General features: G+C 39.9%; 1 protein-coding gene across 4 annotated transcripts; it reads left to right on the forward strand.

Moving 5' to 3' along the window:
- The first annotated feature begins 1,540 nt into the window (after positions 1-1,540).
- On the forward strand, positions 1,541-21,196 carry LOC112121861 (lipoamide acyltransferase component of branched-chain alpha-keto acid dehydrogenase complex, mitochondrial-like). Of its 4 annotated transcripts, XM_026655709.2 has the most exons (13): positions 1,547-1,623; positions 3,180-3,234; positions 5,135-5,245; positions 7,105-7,228; positions 7,404-7,479; positions 9,182-9,363; positions 14,667-14,794; positions 15,262-15,505; positions 16,649-16,815; positions 17,250-17,327; positions 18,492-18,683; positions 18,884-18,955; positions 20,595-21,196. In XM_026655709.2, the coding sequence occupies exons 4-13, from the start codon at positions 7,162-7,164 to the stop codon at positions 20,760-20,762; spliced, it is 1,374 nt and encodes a 457-aa protein (XP_026511494.1). In that variant the 5' UTR covers positions 1,547-1,623; positions 3,180-3,234; positions 5,135-5,245; positions 7,105-7,161; the 3' UTR covers positions 20,763-21,196. The 4 variants fall into 4 exon arrangements, with proteins under 4 accessions (XP_026511492.1, XP_026511494.1, XP_026511496.1 ...); XM_026655711.2 differs by lacking the exon at positions 5,135-5,245; XM_026655708.2 differs by lacking the exon at positions 3,180-3,234 and having other exon boundaries at positions 1,566-1,623.
- Positions 21,197-21,998: the final 802 nt, after the last annotated feature.

Here is a 21,998-nt window from a genome sequence, read left to right on the forward strand (position 1 = left end):
ATTAGTAATGTCCAAATATTATACAGCTGCAGAGTCTGTTTTGAATAAAATTCTCAAATTAAGGATACTAATCCAGACTGTAATTTGTATAGCTATACACAATATGGTAGAATAAATTAACCAGCCTCCTTTCATAGTTGCTTTTGCCACTCATAAAGCAGGAAACAACTGTGAAAAAGTTAAGAAAACTATCAATCCAATACATGATAAGGCTATCAAAATTAACAGGAAAAAAGGGGGCATAAAATAAAGGGATATAATATTTCTTACAGATTTTGTATGGGTATAATTATGTTTGGGGGTGATTTTTTTTACTGCAATAGTTATAACAGTACAACCTCTAGTTTGAATGCAGTTATACTAGTGTAAATGTGCTTCTACTGGTTTAGTTTATTCTGCTTCCTAGGAATAAATTATGTTGTTATAAGCACATTTACACCAATATAACTGCATCCACATTAGGACCACTGTGTGCAGACAAGGTCTTACTGTGTAGATACAAGGGATAATTTTGATAGTATGCATTTTCAGTTGCTGTGAAAGCTCCAAGATAGAGCCCTGCACGGATACAAAAATTGTATCCGCATCTGATCCGTGATCCGCAAAATAATCCATGGATAGCTGCAGATTTGCAGGCCTTTAGAAATAAAATTTGGATCAGCATCTGTCCATGATCTTCAGATATCTGCAGATATTTGCTTTGTATCTGCGGATTTGCAGGGCTCTCCTCTGAGAAAATTAAATTAAATTAAAATAAATGAATAATAATCTCAGAGAGTAAAGAGTTAAAAAAACTAAAACAACGAGAAATACCAACTTTATTTGATGATCACTCGCTCTTTAATGTTTATTATGAAATTTAAAACGGAAATTCCCTTTTATAGTCACATTTCAATCTGATATTTTTGTACCTATTAGGTAACCTCTAAAATCCCTATAACTGAAAGATCAAAGCAAAACCGTCATCCTCCCCGGTCCCCCACATTTGTTGACTTTGTGCGTTGACGGCATCCTTTGCGGTGCTTCAATCAATGCAAACATCACTGATGAAGGCTGAGTGCTGTAGTAGTCAGTTTCATCCCGCAGCCCCTGGTTTGTGTGTCTTTCCTGCAGGGGAGTGGGAAAGACAATCGTTTCCAATACCCAGGGAAAGCCGGCCACCTTTGGTGGTGGTATAAGTATGGGCGTGGGGACTCTGCATAGGTGAACTTAAGGCGCTGTGAATTCATGTGGGTGAGACGGGCCCGTTTGAAGCTGCCACGATTCCTTGCTCCGCCCCGTGCTGTGCGGGACGAGTCTCCCCGAAGTCCCTTCCCCAGCAGTTTCACCTTTGGGGGACGCCCGCTCGCCCCCCAGCCACGCCCACGCTGGCCGCCCCGAGTCACAAAGCTCCGCCGCGCCCTAACAAATTGATGCCCCAAGACCTTGCCGCTCCCTAGACCACCGACTGGCTTTGGGAGTGGGCTAGTCCTCTACCCCGATTGGCTGCTGTGTCTGACGCTGTCTTCTGATTGGTTGACGGGTGGGAGGTGTGGGGGGCGTTGTGGGGGCTCCCTCTCTTTCCTGTTTAAGATGGCGGCAGTGAGGGCGCTGAGGAGCTGCTCGCGGACTGCGGGGCGCCTGGTAAGGGGGGCGGGGCGCCTTGGAGCTTATGAGGGGCCAGGCAACGCGTGCACCCCCGCCTTCTCGGGTGCGCGGGCCCGCCGGGGAGCCGCTGCCTCTGGCACCTCCTGCCCCGCCTGAGCAGGGGAGAGAGGAAGGTCCCTAGTGGAGAGACGCCCCAGACACCTCCGCTTGCCCCGTAACCCCCCTTTGGACCCGTCCCCATCCCAGACACCCCTGTGCAAGCCTCTCCCGCAGGCCATAGTCCCCTGTCCCAGATAGCTCAGATCCGCTGCCCCAAACATCGCAGTGCAGACCTGTCCCTTCCCACAGCCCCATCCCAGGCACCCCAGTATGGACCCCTCCCGGAGGCTGTTGCCTCCTGTCTCAGACACTCTAACCCTCCTCCCAGACACCTCAGTGCAGATCCGTCCCTGACACCCCACAGCCCGCTGTCCCAGATACCCATGTGGACCCATCCCTGTGCCATAGCTCCCGTCCAAGAATCCCCTGTGCTGACTTGTCCCTTGCCATAGCTGACACCCCACTGGTCCCCATGCCAGAGCCTCCCAGCTTAGACACCCCAATGTGGACCCCTCTCCACCCCATAACCCACCAGCCCAGACATCCCAATGCAGATATTTCCCTACTGTTTCATATCTCTTCAATATACAAACATCTCTACAAGGAAATCCACATCTCAAATACACATTTTCATAAGCCAGTTATACCCTTTTTTAGGTAAGCCTCACAATTATCTGTCCCATTGCATCACCTATATATCCCACACAGATGGCAACTCCCTTGATATACTAATACATCCCTATGTAGGCTATATATGGTCCTTGTGTATGTGTCTTTGCGTCACAATCATGTTGTATGTGTAGCTCCAAAGAGCTGGCATAAGCAGCCTCCTGACTTGCTGGGAGGGGTTCAAACAGTCTGCTTTTAATAAAACCTGTAATCTCGTCAATTAAAAATGTTTTTGCAAAATGATGCTCAGTATTTGCAACTGTCTATATTGAAACCTTTATTGAAGCATGTTGGTGTAGGATTATATGATTGCTGTTGTCATGTGGAACTTCACAAAAATGAAAATATCTCATGAGCTTTTCCAAGTGAAAAACCATTTAAAATGAACATATATCCTGCTTTGTGAGAGAAGTGGATATTTTTTGTCCCCACAGCATCGTATCAGCTATAAACAATTATATCCAATTCCATCTAGTCACAGACCTACCAAGTTTTCCCTCTTATTTAGTATCAGGGGGTAGCCGTGTTAGTCTGTATCCACAAAAACAACAAAGAGTCCGGTGGCACTTTAAAGACTAACAGATTATCTGTAACTTTCACTCCATGCATCTGAAGAAGTGAGGTTTTTTACCCACGAAAGCTTATGCCCAAATAAATCTGTTACTCTTATTTAGGATTCACTTAATAATACTGTAGTGAAGGATTTTTGTGACAATTGTCTAAACAGTTTAGCAATCAACCATTTTTTAGACAATATTCAACTCACTGTAATTGTCAAAGCATTTTGAAAACTCCCGCTTCTTGTTTCTGCGTTGTCTTGTTAGTCGTCTATCTAATCAGGATGCCTGCTTTTCATATCCAGAGGAAAACTATGTTAAGGTAAAAGTGGTTCTTTTTTCTATTTGCATCAGTGAGTTATCTGGTCTGTAATTTAGCATTGTCTGTTTAGATTGGATACCTAACTGCATGTATTTTCTCTTATTCTTGGAAGACATTCCATTTCTCTTCCTGAAAACATCCACTGCAAAGAGTCATGAGGGTTGTCAGGATTCAGTAAATATATTTTTGCCTATAACTTACGTTGAGGTTTCATGATAAAATAATCATAACATTGTGATACAATTTTTATTTTACTGATTTCTATGAAGGCAGCTGTGCACTTTCAAATATAGAAAATGTATGCAAAACAAAATTTAAACAAATATTTTTTAAAAAAAATACTTACCCTGAAGTTCAGTTATGTTCTAGTTCTGAGAGACTGCCGAGACAAGTGAGTTCACAAGGTAGGCATCCTTCACTGAAAGGCCTTAGACTGAACACACTGTGTTCAGACTGGGTTTTGAGATTGAGTGCTTTGCAGTTTAATTTAACTGGTCCCATAACTTTAATTCAGGTCTGTAAAGATCAACACCTTGCATTGTACCTGCAAACTAACAGTCAATGCAAAGATATGAGCACATGTGTTGTTCCAGCTGCCCCACTTAGGAAGAAAGCAGTGGCATTCTCCGCTAACTGAAGATTTCACATGGACTTAAGTAGTAGCTTTAAGTAGAGTATATAATGGTAATCAAGCCTGAAGGGAATATGGCATCAACTGCTGTTGTGAAGCTAGCAGTATAGTCTCCTGGACAGCTGTAGATTGAGAAAGCACAGGGGCCTCTTTTACCTATCTAGAAATCCAGGAGCAAAATTGGGCCAGCAGAACCATTCTGGAAATAAGTTTAACGTTTGCATGGGAAGACTGTTGTGTTACTATAATTGTCAGACAATGGCAGTGTCTGACAATGGGTATATCTTCACTGTGCAGTCAACTTGGGCTCTTACCCAGATTTTAGTCCACACCCCATTATCTCCATAGAAAAACTTGTGACCCGGGTTTGGAGGTACTTCACATCCAGGCTAGTTTACATGGCTGAGGGTATAGATTAGAATCTGCTGCTTTCACTTGGGCAGAAACCAGCCCGCGTTACAGTGAGGGTCCAGGTAAAATCACTTGAGTGCTGGTAGTCCTCTAATACCCTTCCTATAGTGCCCCTCAAAGGACAGAAAAGTTCTCCAACAATTGACTGGGAAAGAATCTTAGTGTCTCAGCACAAAGAACCATGGATATGTTCTCAAGTACACACAAGCGAGTGCAGAAACAGAGAGGACACAGTAACATTGGTATGACTTTACTATGGAAACATTCAAACCCAGTCTAGGCTAACGCTGGTGTTCAGATCTGGGTGCCAATCAACCAGGTTAAATCGACCAGTAAAGACATATCCTGGGTGTCAAGCACTTGTTTTCATAAATGTTTTCTGGCTTTAGCTAGCCTACAAAGCTTGTTTCGACTCAGTTTCTAACTAAGGCCCAATCCTACAAAGATCAGTGTATGTGTTTAACATTCTTATATTTGTTGGATTATTTAAATGGTACACCTAGTATAGGATTAAAAGAGTGATTCTCTTATTTCATGTCATAATAACAAATTATTTTGTAATTTGTTCAATGAAACAATAAATATTGCTATAGTGATATTACGCAGTGAAATTACCAGCATCTTTAGTCCATGGATTTGAGCTGTTAAGAAAGTAACACCTTATTGTATATGCTGGATGATTCATTTAATATGTTAACTGTTAACCCACCAAGTTTTTTCGTAAAGAATGTGTAGTATTAAAAATCAAAGACAGATTTCATTTAAAACACTGCATTAGTTTTTAATTATTCCTAAAAATGTCAACTCAAGACAGGACTGAAAATCTTCTGTACCAAAACCAGTCTGTTTTTTTGGCAGTGACAGTACTAATTTACTATCTTCAATGGTTACCTAATGTTAAAATCAAATGGAATGCATTCATGAAACTTCAGATTTAGTGATAGTTGCTGCTTGTGATCATCTATTCAGGTAAATATTGAGCATTTTCCAGTTAGGGGCTTTATAAGGGAATAGAATTGTATTTTATGTTCTGAATTTATAAGCCTTATTGAGCAAACAATATAGCCATGATCTCAAGTGGGGAGATGTAAACATGAAACAAACAAAAAATCCAAAAATCAGGGCAGAAAAGTCATTCACACTTTACTGGAACATAATCTAACTTGCCATAAACTTTAAATGTTTTCATGAAACAAGAGCTACTGTCGTTTAATATTATTTTGCTGAATTTGTGTCATGAAAATAGGCAGGAAGGGATATTCATAGGGGGAATTAGAAAAATACTCATTCTGGCTCAACAGAGATTGTCTCAGTAACAAGTAGCTAAAAGGTAGCTGAAAATGACTTTGGAATGTTGTTAGAGTTAGCCTGTGCAATGTAAATATTGTTTCTGGAAAAAAAGGAAACAGTTATGGGTATTTATATATCAGATCAAATTATATATACTAATATGCATAAGAAATACGTGAACAGTACCTAAAATTCAATATAGCATAGTATTCTGGATTACCTTTCTTATGAAAGGTGTCACATAAAACCAATCCTTTCCTAGTTTATGGGAGAAGTTTAATATTCTTTGTCTATAGGAAGTTAATATGCTTTTCTATTTGTCTGAACTAAGAGAGGGGGGAAAATTAAGTTAAAACACATAATTGCAAACTTTCCCATGCAGGTATCCTGTTTTCTGGATCCTCTAAGAAGATAATTTCTAAATTTTACGGTCTGAGCCACTTGAGGTACATTGTAGCACCTGAGTTTTGTTTTTTAGTAGCAAATCTCAGCAGTTAATTTATTTAAAGTTATTTTTGTTAGCTTTAGGGATCATTTTTAGACAACATAAAACCAGAATAAAATTTAAATAAACATGTTTCGTGCTAAAGTATCAGAGGGGTAGCCGTGTTAGTCTGGATCTGTAAAAAGCAACAAAGAGTCCTGTGGCACCTTATAGACTAACAGATGTATTGGAGCATAAGCTTTTGTGGGTGAATACCCACTTTGTCAGACGCATGAGACCCACGAAAGCTTATGCTCTAATACATGCTAAAGTAGTAAACTGGTTTCTGTTTCTAAGGGCTTGGTTTAACTGCCATTGAGGTTAATAATAAAACATCCATTAACTTCAGTGGGAGCACTCTTGGCCTGTAGGCATTTATCCAGAATTACTGCTTCTGTGACTATACAATGCCTCTATATCAAAGAACTTTTCAGACTATTGTATTGACTCCTGAATTAGGTTTCTGGACTGTATATAATTTCAGATCTAAAGAAAACATGCAAATTATACCCAATGCTAAAATAATTTAATAAAGCTGATGTTAAAGAATAATAACCTGAAGGTATGTGCCAATTCTAGATTATTTTAAATGGGACTGGAAAGGCAGTCGTTTGTGCCCTAGAATCTCAATTACTTTCTAATTAGCACCTCAGATCAACCTGTGATTACTATAAAGTCAAAGGAAAATGTACAGATTTTTTCCCTCACATTAAAAATTCTTTCCAGCATGCATTTTGCATATGAATATTTTAAATGGCTGTACTTGTGTTTAGTGTGTGTATGTAATCTTTGTAAAACATATGCCAGTTGCTTAGAAACAATAACAGCTATATATTTGATGCCAAATCTTGTCATGATTTTTATTCACTAGTGATGACAAAATACTTGATGTTTTGATGTTTTTGAACTCCCAAGTGTTATATTAGTAAAACTATATAAGTACATATGACAAATAAAGACTGTGCTAATTTAGAATCTGTATACATTATAGAATGTTTTCAAGTGTAATTTAAGACCCCACCTTTTTAATACTTGAGATTTTTTTCCCCTCCAGATCTGTGTTCACCATATTAGATCGTGTAGCAGTGTTCGCTTTATAAAGTCCAAATACATGAGCATATTTGACAAATCTGCATTCAAGTTTAGTCATCAACACAGATTGTTCAGAACATCTGCTAGTAAGTTTTTTTTATATTTAAGTAACTTATTTTACATTCCCATTATGTTAGTAGTTGTGATTTGTGTCTAATTACTAGTACATAATCTAGTATATTTGGTGCATTAACATCTTTCTAGCTGGTATTTTAGATTTAATATTTAACTTGCTATTTTTGTCCGATTATCTGTTTCAAGTTTCAAATGGCCAAATTGTCCAGTTTAAGCTCTCTGATATTGGAGAAGGAATTACAGAGGTGACTGTGAAAGAATGGTAAGTTTAATTTTGTTACTAATATACTCAGAAATTAAAAATGCTTTAATGTCTACATTAATTATCAATAGATTGTGAATAACCTTTTTGTGTTACCTGTGTAGGCTTTTTTTAATTATGTTTGCCACATTTTGAAGACCCATGCCCTGTATAAACTGAGTTTAATATTCTATTGTTCTACCTCATCATGGACTGCTTTGGGGGAGAGTCCATTATTTAATTACAGCTAAAGGTAGCACTCTCTCTTCCCTCCACAATGACTAGTTTGGGGGTGCAGGAGGTTTAAGTTTGGGCCACATGTGTTAGGCTGAATTTTGGAAAGGAGCTTCTGGCTAGGAAAACCCCAGTTAGGCCCATAATTCCTTTTAAAATGGAAGAACCTAGCACAGAAATCATTCCCAAAACCTCAATGGTAAATTGATTGAATAGAATTGAGACTCCACTAAGGGGAAAGCAGCCATGGAATGCTTTTTGCTCTGTGTCAGCTGGAGGTAGACTCTCCAACTGTATAGGGTTACCATATTTCAACAATCAAAAAAGAGGACGGGAGGAGCCCCGCCCTAGCCCCGCCCCCGTCCTGCCCTAGCCCCGCCCCTGCCCCTTCCACTCCCTCCCACTTCCCACCCTCCTCAGAACCCCCAACCCTCCCCCCCACTCCTTCTCCCCTGACTGCCCCCTCCTGGGACCCCTGCCCCTAACTGGCCCCCAGGACTCCACCCCCTACCTAAGCCTCCCTGCTCCTTGTCCCCTGACTGCCCCCTCCTGAGACCTTCCCCCCACCCTAACTGCCTCCCAGGACCCTACTCCCTACCTGTACCCTGACTGCCCAAAACCTTACACCCCCAACCCCCAGACAGCCCCCCCCAAACTCCCGACCCATCCAACCCTGCTCCCTGTCTCTTGACTGCCCCCTCCAGAACCTCCCTGCAACTTCTCTGACCCCCTGGCCCCCTTACCGTGCCGCTCAGAACAGAGTGCTGCAGAGCAGCGCACTCAGCAGCAGGGGAGGGGGAGCAGGGGGAGGAGGTCCAGACTGCCGGAGGCCCGAGGCGAACGGCCGGCCAGCGATCTGCGAATGCAGGGAGGGGGAGGGAGGGAGGGAGAGAGAGGAGGGGAGTGATCTCAAGTTGCAGGGGAGAGGAGGGGGAAGTGGAGAAGGGGCTCTGGCTGCCAGAGCCCCGTGCGAGTGGCACGATCCGGCCGGCTGCCCTGTCAGCCGCGCACACTCTGCATGGGGGGGAAATCCGGACATTTACAGATTCCCCCCGGACGCTATTTTTAACTCAAAAAAGCCGGACATGTCCGGCAGAATCCGGACGAATGGTAACCCTACAACTGTAGAGCTTCCCTGTCACATATTCATGTTGTCAGGATCAGACCAACCTGTGCTATTAATTAACTGAACATGAGGCTTTTAGTTAGAAATGGTTTGTATACTGTCAAGAGAACACTAATATTTGTAGTAAAATGATAGAACAAATGTATTGTGGGGAAGAATCCCAAGTCATGGTAACATTTTGCATATCAAAGATAGTTCTCCTGTCTATAGGCTGGCAAGAGGTATACAACAGAATACATTCACATTTTAAACAACACATTATATTATACTGTTATTCATAATTGGGTTTATTAAAAGAATACATTGAGACAGTATGATTTTACTCTCATGTGCTATGTAAGCCTATCTTTTCCCCCCCCATAGGTATGTAAAAGAAGGTGATAGTGTGTCTCAGTTTGATAGCATCTGTGAAGTACAAAGTGATAAAGCTTCTGTCACTATCACTAGTCGTTATGATGGCATCATTAGAAAACTCCATTATAATCTAGATGAAATTGCTTATGTTGGAAAACCATTAGTGGACATAGAAACTGATGCTCTGAAAGGTATTGTAAACATTTTTCCTCTTGCATATTAATTTATTTTTGTTGTCAAAACCATCCAGGTATTCAGGGGAATTCAAGATTAAGATTACATTTTTTGCAGAAAATGAATTTAATTAAAATCTATACAATTTAACTTCTGTATATAAGAAACTACACCATGGGTGAGGAACCTACAGCCCGTGGGCCAGACCCGGCCCCTTGCTCATTTTCATCCGGCCCATGGACCACACACGTTCAGCTCACCCGCTGGGAGGGGTGGGGGGGGCACGGAGGCTCGGGGCTTCCTGCCCGCAGGGCTGGTGCCGATGGACTGGCGCTGCAAGTGCTGGCTCTCCCTGCCGCGAGCGGGGGGGGGGAAGCTCTGAGTCTTGGTGCCCTCCTCTCTCCCCCTTCTCACCCACCTCCCCCCGGCGGGGCTGGAGCCATGAGCACCAGCTTGCCCCGCTGCAGGGGGGGAGAAGCCCCTAGCCTCCGTGCCCCCCCGGGCACGGAGTTGAACATGTGTGGCCCACCATTGATTTTTTGGATGGATCAATGGCCCCTGACACAAAAAAGGTTCCCCACCCCTGTACTACATAAAGTAGAACAGTGGTGCATGCATTTAAATATTATCAACATTCTTTTTACCTTTTTTATATCAAAAAAAAAAAATAGAAAAAAATCCAAAGTTGTTGGTGGTAGAGTTTGAAATTTTCAAGTCAGACAATTCAAAATCATGGTTCCCACAAAAATCGTAACAGCTCCATTCTACATAGAGGCATGCAATTTTATATTCCATACAATAAACAATATTGCATCTGCACAAGGGGATGTATTACTTTGGGAATCGAAACTTTAAGTTTCAACTAGTTTGTGCTTTTAAAATCAGCCACAATACTGCAATGATATACTGGCAGTTTTGCATTCTTGTACATATCTAGCCCAAGAGATAGAGTCAGGAGTTGGGGTGCATGGCAAATGACCCTAATTCTCTCCTGAAGATTAGGGATGAAACTCCCATGAAGTCTGTGGGAGTTTTGCCATTGGCTTCACTGGAGCCAGGATTTCAATCTAGGGGTTTTGCCTCTGTATATCCTGCTTATGTAGATTTTCCAGGCTTTGCATGGTTGGGAGGGCTGTGTGTAATATTTATTGACTAAGGCTCGGTGTTTAAACTTCCATATAGGATTTTTTAAAAACAATTTTAAGAGGAGGATGCATTTGTTTGTCCTCTGTCTGTAAATAACTATCAGACAGACTAGTATCAGGGGGTAGCCATGTTAGTCTGTATCCACAAAAACAACAAGGAGTCCAGTGGCACCTTAAAGACTAACAGATTTATTTGGGCATAAGCTTTCGTGGGTAAAAATCCTCACTTCTTCAGATGCATGGAGTGAAAGTTACAGATGCAGGCATTATATAATGACACATGAAGAGAAGGGAGTACCTCACAAGTGGAGAACCAGTGTTGATAGGGCCAATTCAATCAGGGAGGATGTAGTCCACTCCCAATAATAGATGAGAAGGTGTCAATTCCAGGAGAGGAAAAGCTGCTTCTGTAGTGAGCCAGCCACTCCCAGTCCCTATTCAAGCCCAAATTAATGGTGTTAAATTTGCAAATGAATTTTAGTTCTGCTGTTTCTCTTTGAAGACTATTTCTGACATTTTTTTGTTCAAGAATAGTTACTTTTAAATCTGTTATAGAATGTCCAGGAAGATTGAAGTGTTCACCTTCTGGCTTTTGTATGTTACCATTCCTGATGTCCGATTTGTGTCCATTTAGTCTTTTACGTAGGGATGTCCGGTTTGGCCAATGTACATGGCAGAGGGGCATTGCTAGCACATGATGGCATATATAACATTAGTAGACGTGCAGGTGAATGAGCCCTTGATGGTCTGGCTGATGTGGTTGGGTCCTCAGATGGTGTCGCTAGAGTAGATATGGGGACAGAGTAGGCAACGAGGTTTCCTACAGGGATTGGTTCCTGGGTTGGTGTTTCTGTGCTGTGGTGTGTAATTGCTGGTGAGTATTTGCTTCAGGTTGGGGGTTGTCTGTAAGCGAGGACTGGCCTGCCTCCCAAGGTCTCTGAGAGTAAGGGATCGATTTCCAGGATAGGTTGTAGATCGTTGATAATGCGCTGGAGAGGTTTTAGCTGGGGGCTGTACGTGATGGCCAGTGGTGTTCTGTTATTTTCATTGTTGGGCCTGTCCTGTACTAGGTGATTTCTGGGTACCTGTCTCGCTCTGTCAATCTGTTTCCTCACTTCTCCAGGTGGATATTGTAGTTTTAAGAATGCTTGATAAAGATTTTGTAGGTGTTTGTCTTTGTCTGAGGGATTGGAGCAAATTCGGTTGTATCTTAGGGCTTGGCTGTACTCAATGGATCGTGTGATGTGTCCTGGATGTAAACTGGAGGCATGTAGGTAAGTATAGCGGTCAGTAGGTTTCCGGTATAGGGTGGTGTTTATGTGACCATCACTTATTTGCACTGTAGTGTCCAGGAAGTGGATCTCTTGTGTGGACTGGTCCATGCTGAGGTTGATGGTGGGGTGGAAATTGTTGAAATCCAGGTGGAATTCTTCAATGGCCTCTTTTCCATGGGTCCATATGATGAAGATGTCATCAATGTAGCGCAAGTAGAGGAGGGGCGCTAGGGGACGAGACTAATATTTTCTTAGGGGCAAAAAGATAGATTTGTGTTAGTTCAAGAAAAATGGATGATTTTCTTTTTGCTCTGTGATCTCTAGGAGGGGCTAAAGTTTTTCTTTTATTCAGCTATCTATTAAAAATATCCCTATATTAGCTTATTTTCTAATAACAGAGAAGGGGTTGCATTTCCATTGGGTAGCTGTATATTGAAAAAGAAGCCTTCAGTTCCACGATGAACTCACTAAAAATAAATTAGTGGTCCAGTTTTGCATAATATCTTTGTATTTGGTACCAACCTAGCTATGGTTTGTGGGAAGGAGAATAAAATTAAGTATTGGTTATCTTAGGGGTCCACCAGATGTCTTGTTGAATAATTATATTATACTTGTAACAGTGAAATGTTTTTAAGAACCTAGATGAATTACTAGTCTAAGTCCTACTGACATTCAGAGTCACTGAGATGTTTTTTAAAATGTTACCTTAAATCTCTAAAGTGATAATCTCAAGTGAAACCACAATAATGAAACATACTTGTGAAAAGGATAATAAAATCTATTTTATGTAAATTTATGATAATCCAAATTCTATAATTTGGGTTATGTACAATATGATGGTAAATTTGCAACTGTTACTTGTTTTCTTTTCATGTGATGGCAAATGCCACAAATCACACAGTAGCAAAGTATACACTCTCCCCAGACTTCCGGCTTCCAAAGGTATTGGAGAGAATTACAATAACTTCTGAGCGCTGCAATATATCAGAGAAATGTAAACAACTGCAGCTCTAAACTTCAACACTGGGGACAGTTTCAATTGTTGGAACTTTTGTTACCCGTCAGAACACACACACTTCTGAGCTATCTTTTATTTTAGGGAGTAAAATGCAAGGAACTAACTAGAATTTCAAATAAAATAATGACTGTTTAGTAATTTATTTAAATATCACATAGATACCTTAAATCTTTATTTGCAAATAAGCTTTTTTAACTTGACGTGGCATTAATCACTTTAATAATATCTAACACTGTTGTGTATTTTTCTGATCCACTTCTAAATGTATTAACATTAATTACATTTAAATTACTTCAGGTAAAGTGAAATACCTTAGTAGCAGTATTATTGCCAAAAGAAAAAAAACCCTATATATGTTTAAACACAGTTTTATCTCCATAATCATTTAGTTTTTTACACTAGAATGGGATTTTTTTACTGTTCATACAGTCACTTAGAGATTAGAAAATCCATAATTTCTTGAGGTTAATTCTCTTCCCGAGTGTGTTTTTAAAAAATGACAAAACTGCTTGATTTGATCTAGTGATTGTTTTTAAAAAGTCCCAAAATGGACAGTTTCTTATAAGGTTTCCTGTGATGTTTTGGGGTCCATCCAGACCAGTAAGGAGTTTTGTCATTGCCTGCCTTGTAACTTGGAGGGCCTTTGTGCTGTGCAGCTATGGGTTCAATTCCCTGACACCAGTAGTCTACCCACAAGCATAAGGTCTTACCTTGGCTCTCACCAGTGTAGTTATTCTTTGCAGAGAAGATACCAACTGCCCTCCAGGTCCCAAGTCTCCCCAAATAAATCCTCCCTGAGTTCTGAATTACCAGATACTTGGTCTGTTCCCTTCTGGTTCATCACCCCTGAAGTCATGAAAACATTCTTCCAGTTAGCTCACTATGGCATACACACTCCACACAGTTTGCACACTTTGCACCTGCTTGGGATGAAAATAAACAAAGTTTATTCAATAGAAAAGCCATAGATTCAAAGATGGAATAGTAAGGAACAGCAAACATATATATGAGCTATACAGAAAACAAACATAAAGACACAACCTCAAGCTTTTCACTTTCATAGCAGATAAAACCCCTTTTCTAATAAGAGTTACTTGTTGCCTTAAACAGTTTCCCAGCCTACCTGTAGGAGGGATCGAGACAGTCCTTCAAATTCTGGATGATCTTCAGTACAAACTCCTTCCATTTTAAAAGGGGTGGCAGTTATTTTCTTCAGTCATTACAGATATTCAAAGTGGAGAAAACTCTCTCCTTTCTTAGTTTCTGAAGACTGGGGTTTCTTTTCACTTTCAAGCTGTTCCCATTTGCTTTGATGATTCCTCATTGTTTATTCCTGGGCTGGACAAGGGCCTGGTGTATGCAGTGTAGTAGCCATGTCAGTCCCAGAGAGAGGTCAAGGTGAGTGAGGTAATATCTTTTATTGGACCAACTTCTGTTGGTGAGAGAGACAAGCTTTCAAGCTACACAGAGCTCTTCCTCAGGTCTGAGAAACGTACTCAGAATGGCACAGCTAAATACAAGATAAAACAGATCAAGATCTCTAGATAAAGACTATTCAAGGTGAAGGGACCATTCAAGGTGAAGTGACTAGGTGCTTGAAACCAGTGTCTTGTGGTTGGGGAGATAGCCCCTCCCTTCCAGAGTGCTTCATCACCCTGTTGTGAGGTAATGCTGAAGTTGAACCAGAGTTACAATTACCGTTTATATCTATATCTCTATATCTGTGTATATGTGTGTGTATATATCTATATATATGTATGTATGTGTGTATATATATATATATATTCATAACCATAACCATAACCTGTATACATATCTCTGTTTTAATCAAAACCACTTTGAGCAATGTAGTAAAGTTAAAGCAGTTTTTATATTATTTTCAGATGTAGCCTCAGAAGAGGATGTTGTTGAGACACCTGCTGTGTCTCATGAAGAACATACACACCAAGAGATAAAAGGCCACAAAACACTGGCAACCCCTGCTGTCCGTCGCCTTGCCATGGAAAACAATGTAGGATTGTGTTCTATTGAAGCCAGCTCTGTTTTATATCCATTGCTTGTATATTAGTCTGACTGCATCTGGGAGGGCAATAAAACTCGAATGTTATTGAAAGCTGGTGGTGAATTGCCAGGGAACAACAATGAAAAAAGTTGTTGATAAATGGCTTGCTTCAAATGAACAGTGTTTCACTGTTGAAGCTGTGAACTGCTTGTATATAATATTTCTCCTATAAGAAAAAAGTACCTTTTAAATAATCATTATTCTGCCTTAATATATATATGTAATTAAGGACACAGAGGGTCTTTCAGAAAGTTTAGATAGTGTTTGAGCAGATACTAAGTCACAAGAAGGTATTAACCTGAGGAATGTTACTCGAGTACCTGTAACATTTTTGTATTTATAATCCAATTACAACATATAATTTCTCTACTTGTGCTATATAGCAAAAGTTCTATAGTTTGTTATATACTTTTCAGATTAAACTGAGTGAAGTTGTTGGAACAGGGAAAGATAACCGCATCCTTAAAGAAGATATTCTCAATTATTTGGCCAAGCAGACGGGAGCTATTTTACCTCCATCACCAAAACCTGAAATTATCCCACCATTACCAAAATCGGAGACTGCGCCAGCTGCTCCAAAGGACAAAGGAACTAAAATTCCTATACCCATTTCCAAGCCCATCGTGTTTGCAGGGAAAGATAAAACTGAGGCTGTGACAGGTAAAAACATAAATGCAATCATGAAGTAGCACTCATAGTTGATATAGCTTCTAAATAATTAGTCAGTGAATGATAACATTTAAATTGATTCTCCTATTCCCATTGACGGAGAGCCAGCTTTCATCTTGTAATCACACTAGTGTGGGGAGACAATGAGAATCAGGAAAGGTAAGTGTGCTTTGCAGAAAGGAGGAGTTTGAAATAATTTTTCAAATGGTGGTCAGACAGGGTTGTCAGTGTTCTTCTCTGGCACTGTGTGGTTTCATCATGTTCTCTGCTAGTAGCATCGGGCTGTGACTTGCACCTGTTCATTTTAAATTCTGTTTTTTTAACTGTGCATTATGAACATCTAAAAACATTTTGTGCAAAATTTTGGAAATAGGTACTCTGGAATTCTTCAAACAGTATTGCAAATACTATTCCTATAGAAATCATTATGTAATGTATTAGCAGGATCAATGAGTAGGATTGTTTATGTGTAATGTAATCAGTCTTGCCATGTAGAGCTCCCAATCTAAGATGGGCACAGATAAGACAAGATGCACTGGGAGAGCAAATTACATTTCTGTTTTCCTCAGTTACATAATATTTGGGCTAGAAAAGATGAAAAGACTGATGCAGCTTAACATTTGTGAGGCACACAAGGTTAGCCTGTAGGAATGATCTAGAGGCAGATGCTAGGATATGGAAATAATTCCAAACATTTGGGGCAGCATAAATTCATTACTGAAGTTATCGGGTACCTGCTTCAGGTGTATAACGAGTCTCCCCATCAATATTTTCACACTCATGGTAAAATTCCGATTGTATACAAAGAGACAAGGTGGGTGAGGTAGTGTCTTTTATGGGACCAGCTTCCGTTGGTGAGAGAGACAAGCTTTTGAGCTTACACGGAGCTACTCTTCTTCAGGTCTGGGAAAGGTACTCAGAGTGTCCAGTTGTATCCAGTGCTATTTTAGTAGCTCTTGGTGTAGTACTAAAGTAACTTGGTGCCCAAGCAAGAATGATCATAAGTGGATTCTATCCCAACTTTTGAAAGAAAGATTTATAGTTTTTCAAACAAAACTGAACGTTAGAAACTGACTAACTCTAAAGTTTCTAAAATCTTTTTATTGGTAAAAGCACCCATTGAATATTTTTCAGGCTTTCACAAGGCAATGGTAAAGACCATGACTGCTGCATTGAAGATTCCTCACTTTGGTTATTGTGATGAGATTGACTTAACTCAGCTCGTTCAGTTGAGAGAAGAATTGAAACCTCTAGCACAAGTTCGTGGAGTTAAACTCTCCTTTATGCCTTTCTTCATAAAGGTGAGACATAGCTGCATTTCAGAACACGATTCCTGATGGCATATACTGTTGACACCAAAGGACATAGTGGGGAGGAAGGAAAAACTTGCTTTTCTTCTGCATTTTTTCATTTAGTTTCATCCAGCTTTTTTAATTGTCTTTTTATTTTATCCCTCTCATCATTACAATCAGCAACACCCAAAAACCCTCTTTGGTTCTACAGTGAGAACTCTTCTTGCTTACAGTAACCCGTTCCCTTTACCTATCTAGGTACTTGTATGGATCACCAGAGTATTTCAAAATAGAAATTAGAGTAACCTAGACAAACACTTGATTGCATTCTGGATATTACGAGCTGCCTGAGGTACACTCATCCTGCCCCTTCCTTTCTCCATTGGGTGATAAGAGTATTAAGAGAGGTCTTAGTGTTAATATTGTTTTTTTATGTTTAACAGGCAGCTTCTCTGGGATTATTGCATTATCCTATTCTTAATGCGTCTGTGGATGAAAACTGTCAAAATATCACATACAAGGTTTGTGCAATTTTATGAAAATACTCCTGGGCCAAAAAAGTAATGCTCCTCCAAGCATCTAATAATCAGGGCTCTTTTTCAGTACAAATAAATTAACTTTTTTTGAATGGAAAAGGGGGAAAACAATAGATCCCAAAGCAATTCTTAAGTACTGTGATGGAAAATGATCCATACACCACCACCTCTATCTAATATCAAAATGGATTGAATGGAGAGAGCTAGATTAATGCAATTGATGCTATTTATATAGCGCCTGCTAAGAAAGACATGCCACTGCTAGCCATATTAGCAACCTGCTCTCTTGCTCTTCTTTCTGACAAGGGGCCAAGCAGTCCCAAACCATAACCCATAAAAATTTAGGGGTAGAAATGTTTTGTTACTGTGGCAATGGTGACACTGTTCTGTCTATCAACCCTGATGTCTTAAATAAGTCACCTTTCTACTTAAAAAAAAAAATATGGGATTTTCTTGGTATGACAGAAAGCAGGAAGCTTGACATGCAACATAGAAAATATAGGGAGTTTGTGGTCAGGGCTATCCAGAATACACGTTTTGCATGGATTTATTTTGTGCTTGTGAACGGTACTGGGTTGATGGTCCTGAGGACTGAACTCCTATATTTACAGAAATGATATAGCACAGGTGTCAGGAATGCAAGCTTCCCTTGAACTGTCTTACTCCACATCTCTGAGACTTACTCTTTCTGAATCACTTCAGAGGATGAAAGGGCAGTTCAGTCTCTGTTTCCTTTAAATTCATGGTCTCACTGCTGAGACTGACAGCATGGGTGATAGTTTTTATTGTTACGATGTGTGAACAGATTTGTTAACAGAATAAAGAATTCATATTTCCAAGGGGATGTCGAATTCAGGATCCTAAATTTCCTAGATTTAAACTCCCCAAAAATAGTTTGGAGGTTGCCTTTACTGTTCCAGAATTATATGGAGAGTACCAAAGAGACTTGTCTTTAAAAAAATTCAAATCTGCATAGAGTGTGGTTTATTCTGAACAGAAACTTCCTTAGTGGAAATACTGAAAACAATATTTTAGCACTTTAGTTTGTATAAAATAAAGCTAATTCATATTTCCTTTTTTTGCATTAACTTACATATAACGTATGGTTGGTTAGTGAAACTTACTGTATTGTAACTGAATATATTGTAGGCTTCTCACAACATTGGAGTTGCTATGGACACAGAACAAGGCTTGATTGTCCCTAACGTGAAAAATGTTCAGGTCTGTAGCGTGTTTGAGATTGCTTCTGAATTAAATCGCCTTCTGACCTTGGGCTCTGCAGGCCAGTTGGGAACAAATGACCTCACTGGGGGAACATTCACTCTCTCCAATATTGGCACAGTGAGTTAAAAAAATGTTTTTACATTGAAAAAATTGGTTAAAAAATAACTACTACCTGTTACATTGATAAATATGTAATTGTTAGAAAAAAGTGTTTTCTATAACAAATATTACAGTACAGCATACAAGAAACATGCTGCTACTGCAAATGGGCACTCTTGGAATATTCTTGAGCTCATTTTCTTGGTTTCCCTTTTTAGATTGGTGGTACCTATGCCAAACCAGTGATACTACCTCCTGAAGTAGCTATTGGTGCTCTTGGAAAGATACAGGTATGTGTATGTTGATCTACCTACAAAGACACAGGTATTTTGTACTGTAGTAAGACCATATTCAATTAAAACTTTGCATTTCGTCTACCTTCGATACAGTAGAACCTCATAGTTACGAACACCTCGGAAATGGAGGTTGTTCGTAACTCTGAAATGTTCGTACCTCTGAACAAAACTTTATGGTTGTTCTTTCAAAAGTTTAGAGCTGAACATTGACTTAATACAGCTTTGAAACTTTACTATGCAGAAGAAAAATGCTGCTTTTAACTATCTTAATTTAAATGAAACAAGCACAGAACCAGTTTCCTTACATTTTTTAGTAGTTTACATTTAACACAGTACTGAATTTTATTTGTTTCTGGGGGTTTTGGGGGTGGGGTGTTCATCTCTACTGCTGCCTGATTGCATACTTCTGGTTCCAAACGAGGTGTGTGGTTGACTGATCAGTTCGTAACTCTGGTGTTCGTAACTCTGAGGTACTACTGTACATTGTTCTTACTGAAAGCATTTTTTCTACAAGATGTGGAAGAAGGACACCATGTAAACTTTGTAAATGAAATCTTACAATGTTTTTATAAGACTTAAAAGGCTGAGCACAGATGAAAATTATAAACAAAAATCTTTTGTCTCTGGCTCGGGATTGTCTACCAGAAGTCCATTATATTCACCTCATGATGTTTTTATTTAACTTGTTGGCTTCTAGGTATAAAAGAAAAAAATTAGATTATATTCTGATATTTGTAGGGTTTTTATAATACCATCTTTGTTCAGAAAGAATACTTGCAGGGTTTCAAACCAGGAGAACACTTGAAACAAATTGCTTCTGATATTTAAGTTTTGTTACGTGATCCAGAGATTTAAATCTATCTAAGAACTTTGTACAGTCAGATAAATACATTTGGTAGTGTAGACAAGCAAAAAACCAAAACAGACCCTCCCGCTACATTTCTTAGTGGATAATACTTTTCATATATTTCCCCTATGCCTTTTTGAGCTTTTAGGGAAGGTTTGGGAGGCATGTGTCACCTCAGCACCAAAGGTTCAATCAACTTCTCTAGCACAGTGGTCCCCAAACTTTTCAGAGTTATACCTCCCTTATCCCTGTCCGCGCCCCCTGGGGCCAGGAGTGGGACCGCAGCTCCCCTGAGGGGCTGAAGGGGACGCGGATGAGGGTAAGGGGGCCAAGGCTCAGGCTGCAGCTCAGGGCAGATCTGGGGCCAAGACCAGGGCTGGGTGCCATGGCCAGGAGCCAAGGCTGGGGGCAGGGCCAGAGCAGAGCGGGGAGTGATGCTGGGTGGTGTTCCCTCCCTGCCCCACATGGGGGCTGGTCCAGGCCCAGCCATGCCCCCCAAATGTTCCTTCATGCCCGTGTAGGGAGCGCGCCCCACAGTTTTGGGACCTTTGGTCTAGCAGGATAATTTGGAGTCAGGGAGGAATTAAGATAAACTCAACAGGGTTGCTTAGGAGTGGTAGGTGGTAATTCTGTTTGAGACCCACTACATAAACAATTGGGGGGAAATCTGTATTCTCTTAATTGAAATACTACTCTATATTTGCTCTAGCAATTGTTAAGACAAGAATCATGTTTGTATAGTTTCTTTCATCAGGTTCCTATTTTCTTCCCTTCTCTTCTTTCTAGGTTCTTCCCCGATTTAATGGTAATGGGGAAGTATTTAAAGCACAGATAATGAATGTGAGCTGGTCAGCTGATCATAGAATTATTGATGGAGCTACAATGGCCCGTTTTTCTAACTTGTGGAAATCCTATTTGGAGAACCCTGCTTTCATGCTGCTAGATCTTAAATAAAGAACACTAATGCCAGAACACATCCTTAAACTTCAGGGGAATAAACTCGATAATTATAAAAGCTAGCTATGCTAGCATATGTCCGTTTTCTTATTATATAATAATATTATGTGGTTGAAAGGTCTCAAGAGCCTATGTCAGTCTATTGATAACCTGTTCCATTCTTTTCAATTAAAATGAGTAGTTCTGTAGTTTATTCTATGGGAGGCTGTCATACTTAATAGGTCATAGTGTGACTTCTAAATGTGATGGGGGGAAGTATTTAGTGCCTGACTGTGATAATATGTGCTGACTGCCACTAAGCTGACATTACTGAAAGACAGATATCTACATGTCTGCAGTACTTTTAAACTGCTTATTCTGGATAGAAGGGAAGTTACGTCGCAATTATTCCTGGTTGAAAACAGGAATTTATTTTAATAAATCTAATGGAATATTTCCAAGTTCCTGAAAGAAATTATGCAGAAATAATGTACAAATAAAATGTCTTTATGATTATCTTTAAAGATGTCCAGTGGACTTTTTATTGTTTAATGGTGCTAATGTTTCCTCTAGTCCTCTTATACATAGAAAGTTCTTGGCACAGGTACTCAGTATCAGGTGACAATGGAAGATGACAATATCCCCCAAAATTTACTTCCTGCACAGTTTCAGAATATTTACTTGTATCCAACAACTCTTTGTAATAACTCTGTAGAACTGTCTTGCAACACACTCTGGTAGGCTGAAAGTATGTAGGATTGTTTACATACTCTAAGACTTTTCTTCTGGGAAGCAACATCCTGCAAAAGGATGCCATGACTAGGTTTTCCATCACTAAACAAATAATTGCTTACCACCATTGTTTATAATTACCATAACCTAGCAAACAGCTACTGTGCTCTAAAAGACTGTCGTCACCTTGCACATGACAGCTATTGTTTGTTCAGATACCAAGGTGTAACAGATCAATATTTGATATGAAATAAAATCTGTGTAAACAGCGCATAAGAATTAGATAAATCCTCTCTAAACTCATATGCAAGGCAGACAGTCAATAGGATTCAGGTTAGCACCCCCAGGACAAATAACATATATGTTGTTTTAGGCTAAAACAATGGACAGTGTGAATGCTGGTTTGCAAATAAGATGCAAAGAAAAACCATTGTGCGCATACACTTTCCAGAGAACGCTGAGTTGCAAAAACAATACAGGATCACTGTAATGTAACCAAACAATTTGGGGAAGTCAAAAAGG

The sequence above is a fragment of the Terrapene carolina genome, unplaced genomic scaffold (genome assembly GCF_002925995.2).
Source record: "Terrapene carolina triunguis isolate 2854851 unplaced genomic scaffold, T_m_triunguis-2.0 Scaffold210, whole genome shotgun sequence".
Classification (NCBI taxonomy): domain Eukaryota; kingdom Metazoa; phylum Chordata; order Testudines; family Emydidae; genus Terrapene; species Terrapene triunguis.